Source organism: Aristolochia californica, unplaced genomic scaffold (genome assembly GCF_029961685.1).
Source record: "Aristolochia californica isolate CCGP_79_NKW_82.1479 unplaced genomic scaffold, dmAriCali1.0.hap1 SCAF_16, whole genome shotgun sequence".
In the NCBI taxonomy this organism is placed as follows: Eukaryota; Viridiplantae; Streptophyta; class Magnoliopsida; order Piperales; family Aristolochiaceae; genus Aristolochia; species Aristolochia californica.
The window spans coordinates 2345638-2355347 of NW_027181837.1; the positions used below are offsets into that span (position 1 = coordinate 2345638).

At 36.0% G+C, this 9710-nt stretch overlaps 1 protein-coding gene across 1 annotated transcript; it reads left to right on the forward strand.

Annotated features, from left to right (window-relative positions):
• Positions 1 to 382: 382 nt before the first annotated feature.
• Positions 383 to 7501, forward strand: LOC137953673 (uncharacterized). The gene is made up of 5 exons (XM_068801135.1): positions 383 to 917; positions 4357 to 5202; positions 5990 to 6075; positions 6370 to 6510; positions 6950 to 7501. Exons 1-5 carry the CDS (start codon positions 642 to 644, stop codon positions 7092 to 7094), a joined length of 1494 nt encoding a protein of 497 aa, XP_068657236.1. The 5' UTR covers positions 383 to 641; the 3' UTR covers positions 7095 to 7501.
• The last annotated feature ends 2209 nt before the right edge of the window (positions 7502 to 9710 follow it).

Below are 9710 nucleotides of genomic sequence, written 5' to 3' on the forward strand. Positions count from 1 at the left end.
GAAATAGAGTTCTAAAAATACTTTTTAGAAGATGAAATTGTATTTTAGCTACAAATGCTATTTTAAAAGTTGGCATTATATTAAACAAAGTTACATATTAGGTTTAATTATGACTTAATAAAACATAATTTCAAATGAAATTTGTTGTTATACCCTAATTTATACCTTAAGTTTCATAATAAAATAAATATCATGGAATTACACATAATTTTTAAAGATAAATTATAAAAATACCCTTATTTGTACCTTAAATTTCATGATAAATTAAATATTTGCGAGACGAACTGTTTCAAAAAAGAAGCTCTTTGACAAAAACAACAGCTTTTGGCTTAAAAGAGAGTCGTGCCAATCTCCCTTCTTAATTTATTTCTCGTGCATTGCACCGGCTGCCACTGTGATCTTCGGGGAAGACGATTTTCCTACGCGAATTATCCGAGCCGATTATTGCCCAGCATCAATATCAAGTGGCAGCTAGGGGACATCAGCTTCCGCAACCAAGGTGACTCTGGAATCTCAGGTTTCGAATACTATAATGGTGGCTGTATGCAGGCTGCGGAATCGGTCCCGAATTCCCCTTCAACCGAATGAGTTTCTTTCTAAGGCAAAAATTCTAAATATATTGGTTCCGTAACAGTAAGAAGATGCTATTCCTGCATCAAGTTCTGGTTTTCCCTTCGTTTCGTGCTTCCAGGAGTTTTTATTTTATAACCCATTTCGGTACAAATTCTCATGGCGACGAATTCAAAGGTGAAAGTGCCTATGATGTGTTGGGGGTTTCAGAAACTAGCTCGTTCGCAGAAATTAAAGTTTCATTCAGGAAACTTGCCAAGGAAACTCACCCGGATACCGCTCAAGCCTGTAGCGAGGATCCCACCATTGCTTCCCACCGTTTTATTCAAATACTGGCTGCATATGAGGTACTGTACTTGTTCAGTGACTTGAGTCATCATGATGGGTCGGGATTAATCTGATAATTTCTTTCTATTATAGTTTTTTTTTTTTTTTTGTGGAAAAGAAATTTTTAGGAATTATCCTTTTTTTTGGAGAAAATCGGTTTTAGATATTCAGGATTAGAAGGAACACGAAAACTACGTGTAGCTAGTTTTGAAATTTTAAGGTTTCAATTTCCAAGTACTGAATTGTGGTTGTCATGCTATAATTGCATCTACTGATTAAGAAAAAAAGTACATGGTGGGCATTTTTACTGAATTTAATGGAGCGACATAATTAAGTAGACTCAGCAGGTGAGTAAGCACGCAAGCTCTATAATGTGATTGGTATAAGTAGTATAGCATATAGAAGGAAGATTTTTTAAGGATTTATTTTTAAAGAAAGGGAAGTAATCATCTAAAAAATCCTATTTTTACTTTTATGCCTATATTGAAAAGTATGCTAGTGGATAGTCAAAAATTGGAATGTCAGCTACTGTACTGTTTCAAGTCCGCAATTGTTTTCCTTAGGAGAGTTATATGAGAGAAAACCCATTATTTTAGGTGTTTTTTTTTATCTTATTTAGTTTTTTTTGTTTGAGAAAATTTATAGTAAACCTACAGTTAGTAAGTTCTTATCTTACTAGCACCCGCTCTGGTAAGGGGGTCCACGACGCTTTTTGTGAAACAAGGTACATGCTTCCAAACATAGATCAGTGCAAATACGAAATCTTCTATCTGATTGATAAAACAAGAGAAGATACCCAGGTGAAGTGGTCTTACTAGATTTCAAAACTAATGATTGTGGTGGAGTTGCTCTTGATGAGAAGGGGACCTATCATAGCTTTTATTTTCTTCTTTTTTTTTTTTTGGGAAATTCTTTCTACTGCCAGTTCAAAAAGTCCAGGTGGAATTGTTGTTAGATACTTCCTTCCTATGAAGGTTTGATTTAGTGGATGTCTTGATTTAGTGAGTTTTTGGTGGTGATTTTAATAAGGAAACTCAGTTCAAAGAGTTGAGTGGGGAAAAGTCCCACATCGAGAAGTGTTAAGAAAAATGATTTGGTTATAAGATGGACCGAATAGGCCTCCTAAGTAGCTAGTCATTTTGAGATAGAACCAGACTCAACCCAACAAAATACCATGTAAAATAAGAAGAAAGAAGAGACATTAAAAAGGAAAAAAAAGGGAGGAAGAAGAAGGAGAGAAGCTCAAAAAAAGAAATTTTTTTATTCACAAATTCAAGACTATTATCCAAACGAAAAATATAAATTGAAGCACCAAATCGTGTTTTTATTTCATTGAAAAATTAGACAAATACATCAAAGACTTTTGACTTCTCCCTAAGGAGATACACCCACATAACTTCACTACAAAAATACTAGAAACCAAACAAGCTAGAAGTCCTACAAAGACCTCAACATCTAAATGTACTAACTCAAATGGAAGTTGACTATAGCTGCTACTAAAAGGAAAATAACCTTTATGGTGCTTCCCAAGTTGGCTTGGTCGACACTGAAAAGGTTACTTGGGAGGTAAAGTAAGAAGAATTTGATGCAACTTCAATGGAGATGGATGTCCCAGTCGTAGACGCCACAATAAAGTGTCACTATAGCAGCTGCATGGGCATTCTGTTGACTATCTTGGGCAACATCAAGATGATAGAGGCCTCCTCTTTCATGTTCTAAATCAATCATCCTCCTCATATGCAAATCCTGAAACACACAATGAGATAGAAAGAACGTAATCGAGCAATCTAATGATTTAGCGATTTGACTCATAGATAATAAATTGACTGGGAATTTAGGAAGATAACACAAATGGTAATTACAAATTGTGTTTTGGATGAACAACCTGTTCACTTGTGACCAATGAAGAAGATCCATCTGCTAGTTGCACAGACTTATGCATGGAAGAAGGAGATAGACTAGTGAACAAAGATAACATATTTGACATATGGGCTGATGTCCTAGAATCAATAACCTAGGAGGACTGAGAGAACACATGCTGTGTAGACGTACCTGGTGTAGCTAGAGGAGCATTAGCTGAAGATGATGTGCTAACCATAGTAGGAGTAGACATAGGAGTAACTATGAGTTGGCCCTATTAGTGATGGAGTTAATTTCATCTTGTGAGCTATTGGTAGATTCTTGTGTATTTCTGATGTCTTCTAACATAGAGGAATTGGCCAATGCTGGTTTCCCAAATTTATCCTAACATTTGTTAGAAAGTTGGTTCGTTGACAATGTATATATTTTCTATCACCACGTCCTATCCTCAACCTCCTTCATCATGACCTTGTCCTCGACTTCCCCCTCTCCCCCTAGCTGTCTTAGATAAAAAGAGAGTAGAGGACGAGAGCTGCAACATCTGGAGTTTTTAGGGTCTTTGACAGTTTTAGATGCAACTGCAATTTCCACTCTAATCACACTGTTATATGCCTTCTCAAGAGTGGGGACATCATCCTCTACTAACATCGGTGCTCGTGGGCCTTCAAACACTCGCCCCAATCTATTAAAAATCTAGCTACTTGTCTTTGTCTTTCCTTCTCATGTAGTTTCACAAGGTTTGTAGTAAAGGAATGAAACACTGCTATCTCTTGCAACACTCATGCATCTCAGTGAAGTATTCTATCATAGTTTTGTCACCCCTGCTCATTTTAAAAAAAAAATTGCATACAGTTCATATTCACGAGATAAAATGCTTTCTTGATTGAGAATGGGCTCAACTGTCTTCCACATATTCTTTGCAGTGTTTCAAATTGCTAACGTGAGGTTGCATAGAATTCAACATCTATTTTTGTACTTAATGATCCTCAGCCTCCCTGATATACTTAGTTTTCCTTTTGTAAGAAAAACCTTCTTAACAGCTCGAGACGAGTTCAAGTAATTTACCCCATTAGCTTCACAGAAGTTATTTGTGTATAGTTTTTGTTTTCTGTGGATTAAGTAGTCCCAACTAGAGCAATAACTTCTCTAGAATCTGTCATAATGAGGATTACTTACAGCAACCAAAACTGTAGTAATAATAAGATGAGTCTTTTTCACCAGCACCTTGTGTTTAACAATTTGCTGATCAAAAGCTTAATATGGACAATTTTGTGTATAGTTAGATGCATAGGATAATATGCTTATTTGATGAAGCGTCACAGATGATCAAGTCTTCTTTGCATTTGGTTGCAGATCCTTTCCGATTCTGAGAGAAGGGCCCACTACGATCAGCCTTTGTTCTCACTGAGGAAAATTCTTAAACAGAAGCCAATATTAAGTTCTCCTATTTATACGTACCAGTCATGCATGACAGTTGATAGATAGATGGATAGATAGACAGATAGATGGACAATTTTGTGTATAGTTAAATGCATATGATAATATGCTTATTTGCTGAAGCGTCACAGATGATCAAGTCTTCTTTGCATTTGGTTGCAGATCCTTTCCGATTCTGAGAGAAGGGCCCACTACGATCAGCATTTGTTCTCACTGAGGAAAATTCTTAAACAGAAGCCAATATTAAGTTCACCTATTTATACGTACCAGTCATGCATGACAGTAGAAAAGCAGATGGAAGTAGTCGAATGGCTTGAATGGTACAGATTTGCCATAAAAGATATTGTGTCACAGAAGAAGATTGTGGTTGGTTCTAGTTACTTGGATAGACTTGAGAGTGAATTTTATTCTGCTATTAATGCTGCTTATTATGGCCCCTTTATTGAGTCTTGGGATCTTCTTCCGGATTGTTTTGAAGCTGAGGAGAGGTCTACCTTTTGTACCCCTGAAGTGTTGCATTTGGTTTCTGGCAGAGATTTGTTTGGAATTGTTAACATAGTGGAAAGGGTCCCTCAAATTTCAGAGCCAGCTTCAGACAAGCTATCTTCTTTTTCATGCCAAAGTGGAAGCTTAGTCATGTCCTGTCGACATAGTGAGGAGGACTCAGTTGAGCATCTGATAGATCACTTAAACCCTTTATCTGATGTCTATAAAGATTTAGTTTTGCACATTGCAGGCAAAGAGGTTGCCTTTTCTACTCGTGTTCCTCCTAAAAGCTGTTATAAAGGCTTTCAAAACCAAGATTCTCTTGATCACATTCATATTTTCCTCTCTTCCGAGGAAGACCAATTGCATGCTGGAAAAACATTTATGTCCGAGTCCCGTAGGTCAAGGATTCTCTTGGGAACGATCACTGGACTTCGGACCAGTCCTGAAGAAGGACCTTGTGATGTGTATAGTAACTGTGGTACAAAGACACACGTGATTATGAAACATAGAACACTAATGGTTTGTATCTTATTTACCTCTTTACATTTCTTTTGTTTTTTGAAATTGGTGGACTTTTTTGAAATTGCCTCTTTACATTTCTTGTTATAATGTTCTCTTTATTAATTTATTTTTTGAAATATTTTTCTCTTTATTTAGTTGTTTCCTTTAAGACCTTACAATATATACCCAATAATATCCTGCTCCAATAGAAGCCTAGAATATGCAGTGGAATAAATATTGGTTCCTGGTTCCCACTGTTAGCATGTAATTTCCTAACACCCTTTATAATGTAAAAGCTAGAATTGTGGATGATCATGTTTAAGCTCTTTTACTCATGATTTTAATGTTCAAAATAACAAACAATTGTTTGAAACATCTCTGTTTCCTATGTTACATTCTGTTCTTCTGGCTCCCAAGTTCCAATGCTTTTTGCCGTCCTAAACAAAAAAGGAGCTTTGGTACATGTTGTATTAGCATCCATGTTGCAGTTATTCAGAAATTCCCAGGATTTTTTACTGGTCGCCTTCTTGAGAAGCCTTCTTTGTATGGGACTAGAGTTTTCTTTTTTGGAGGAACTTTTGGTTTTAAATGAAAAAAAAAAAAAAAAAAACCAGGAGGTTCCATTGAACAATTTTGCCGTGCTTATTCATCTTGCAGTAGTTGTCTATAAGCACAGTGGAGACCTAGTGGTTGCATAAGTGTTCTTCACAACAATGACAAAAAAAAAAAAAAAGGCTTGCATCAAATGATATTCTTGTGTTATATTTCAAACCAATGTTATGTAACAGGTTGTACATTTTTTTAGGTGAAGCACATGCATTGGTATCAAGTTGGGGATAAAGTTACACCATGTGAGTGCAGATGCAGCAGAGCCCGGTTACCACCCAGCAAGTAAGTCAAATTATTTTATTTGGAACGCTTGAAATATTTTAGGATCTTAAGGATCTCAAGGATGTGTATTTCAGTAAGTCTAAAATCCATACTACGACAATTGCTTCCCATCCTCTTATGAATTTATTTTTCTAACAATCTTTTCTAAGACAAGATTCAGGGGCTTATAACATAACATATCCATTGTGTGCTATTCTCAACAGCTGCATATGTGGACTAAATTTGGCTTTGTTTGATACGAGCGAGCTTTTGTTACTATCTTTGTGACAACATCATCCTTTTTGTAATATGCAGGTTTTGGCTCTTTGAGCCACGATGTGGAACACACGATATTGGAGGTTGGTATCTTGAAACATTTGGACGGGATGAGAAAGGAAGTACTGTTCCATCCAGGAGGCAATGGAATGACTTCTGTCCAAGCGAACCTTTAGAGAAGTAAGTTACTTTACATTGAGAAAAGGGATGTCGACACTAGTCCATTGAAGTTATTCGCACCTACTTTTTAGTTTGGTTTTCAAGTATAAAGCTTAATGGCTCAAATTTTTTTTCTTCTTATTCTACATATTTCTTCTGTGTCATGGTTGGTGTTGATTTTAAATTTGTTGACATTTTTCATATTTGTTACTGATAAAATTGACATAATGGCATTGTTGCAAATACAGTGGCTAAATGACAATCTTGTAAATATAATGACTTCTAAATAAAGAAAAAGTTGGGTTCAGCATCATCCTCTCTCTCACTCTCTCTCCTCTCTCTCCCAGCCATTCCCCTCCTAGATTTGCTTGTCGCAAGGACAGAACTTTTCTGGATATAATTATAATCTTTAGCACTAATGCTGACTGTGTTTTAACTGATCATCTTGAATCATGTGTAGGAGACTCCATCCTGCAGTTTATTTGCTGGCTCTTGCATATAGAACTCTAGACCTTGAAGATGTGAAAAGGAGGAAACAGCGACTCAGGGGTCTTTTTAAACCAAAATTGTCTAGCATTCTTCAGTGGTGTAAGAGGCTGGTTTAATTGGATAACATCATTGGTGCGCTTGGAAGATGCTTAGTTTTGGAGTAACGGATGGGATGCTATCTACAAAGAATACTCTCAAGGAGAACCACAAATTACAGTGGATGTTCTTAAATGTCAAAAAACTGCACCATTATAGAAGCTCTCCTTAACATGGTTCATTAAGTTGATGCGACTACTCAGAGCATCCTCCAAGAAGTATCAAGATTCTACAAACTATAATTATGTGTTTGGTCATCATCATATTATCTGCCTGTAACATACTACTTGTCTTGTATATAAAAATGATGCTGCCTAATCGAACCCTTTCCTAGAAATTACCAAAAAAGGGAGACTTTTCTAGACATCTTATAATTAATTACTCGATTACGTTTCAAAGAAAAAAAATTTATATCTTTATATCATGTGGAAAGGCTTTTAGTTACAAGTAACAACCATGTAAACATGTATGGCTTTTAAATTGCTATACAATGCTAGATTGTAGGCTAAACACCAAGAGATCTTAGCCAGTTTTGACATAACTTTTTTATAACAAGTCTAGAATCAAAGAGTCCATGCAAATTTTTATTACATATCTTTGGATTGGTGTAAGATTCACATAGTTCTTGTGTTAGCTTTGCATAATATTAAAAATTTTTGTAACTCGAGTTCTATTAATTTAAGATAACCCTTATTTTGTTTCTCTAATACAATTTGCTCACTTTCATCTGATTATTTGATGGAATTTGAAATCAATAATTGCAATCAAAACAGTGGCTACTAAGCAAGCTCTGTTGCTGTGTGCAAATAGCTGTCTGTGACACATGAAGCATTGAGGTGGTGGGAGAGTAACCAACTCAATGTAAATGAAGAGACATCTGCAACAAAAAGCAATGGTCATTGTAGGCTCTGATGAAATTCACATATAGCCAAATTGAGCCACTGAAGATGGTTTCAGCAGGTGGGCACAAGTGCAACTTATTTGAATCAAGGAAGATCAGTAAGCCAGTGGTGCTGATTATTTTCTGGTAAAGATGATATATATCACAAACTTTGTACTCACAAGGCACATTGCTTCTATTAATCATGAAAAGGGTAACAGCTACAACAAGATTGATGCTATCACATAGATTCGTAAACAGCCAACCAAACAGACCCTTCAAAAAAGAGCTTGCAAATTGTCATGAATTATTGATTAGAAGATTATTATTCTAAGATTTGTGATTATGAAAGGTTCGCTCTGCTGAAAATATTTCAGGAAGGACACTGGCAAGAAATGTTTTCTCAGCCTTCTTTGTAGTTTCCTTTCATGATCTGGAAGATTCTTAACACTGTAATTTGGAAAAAAAAACATTTTTTCTGAAATTTCTGTCCTTTCTGTTATTCTGATTATGTATCATACTTCCCTCTGACTATGTATGTTGCTCCAGCCATCAAAAGAAGCCAAGTACTCTGTACACAAACAGATCTCAAAAATCTAAAGGATACCACTTGCTTACAGGAATCTGAAATTGGTGTTTTGAAAGGTTATGGTTACAGCACTATCAAGGTTATTGGCTACATCTTTGAGGTTGAAATACTTGAATCTCTTGTTATGAAAAGATTCTGCAGGAATTCCTCTGCTGGAGAAGCAAATATGAATAATGATACCCCTGTAACCAGCATCACTCCTGTGCTAACAAGTGTTTACTTCAACAACTTGATGACTGGTTTTACCTAAAACAAGCATTTGCATGGTTTTTTTCATTGCAACCAGTACCAATTAAAGATTGCTACCTCTCAGTGGTCTACATGGTGCTCTTTGAATGAAGCCAAATTTATCTCAAGCATTTATTTTCTAGACTTATATTAAAAAGTCCTAGTATTTTGTCACTAAAAGCACTTATATTAAAAACATCATAGCAAAGTGAAGTATTATACTTTTCTCACAGACAATTTCTTGCCAAGATTACTTTTACTTTAATTGGGGGTTGAAGTTTCTGTTTTTGCTGTTAATTTTTTGGTTGTGATATTGGTCGGGTAGCTAAACCTTCCAAGTTTCAAAATATCTTTATGAAGGAATAGTCTCACATGGATTAGTGAGTACAAAGATCTTGAGTTTATTAGTTGGGAAAAAAAGTTTCCTAAGATAGCTAATCATTTTGGGATGAGCCTTAGACCAACTTCACATGAGCCTATACCCTCTCCCTCATCTCCCTCTCAATAACAAATATAGAGAGGGCATCCCACCTCTCACTACATTGGGGGATCCCTACTCGAAGGAGTGTAGGAGGGGTTGGGTTATACTACCTGCCTCGTATAAAAATGGGTAGGCAAGGTAGTTGTAGTCTTCCCCTTCCCCCATATGGGAGGGATCCCACCCTCCCTTTGTCGTAAAGAAGTTTTGCATGGAGAGGGAGGGGGGCACTCCGTTGGGGAAGGACAATGCTTCGACACCCTCCATTGTGAAGATTGGGGGAGAACGCACTCCATTCTTTATTTATTTATTTATTTATTTGATTTTTTATAACATTTGTTGACATTGACATTGTTCAGATGTCAAACTTGATTGAGTCAAGTTCAATTATAAATACAATCACCCTTTAGATTTAATGATATTACTACTAATTATAATTAGTAATTAGATTGTAAGTAGTC

Bases quoted from the DNA above. Each gene is read 5' to 3' on its own strand.
- LOC137953673 (XM_068801135.1), top strand. From the start codon at position 642: ATGCTATTCCTGCATCAAGTTCTGGTTTTCCCTTCGTTTCGTGCTTCC. The intron at 5,203-5,989 runs GTTTGTATCTTA...ACATTTTTTTAG, and splicing joins TGAAACATAGAACACTAATG to GTGAAGCACATGCATTGGTA. The intron at 6,511-6,949 runs GTAAGTTACTTT...AATCATGTGTAG, and splicing joins CCAAGCGAACCTTTAGAGAA to GAGACTCCATCCTGCAGTTT.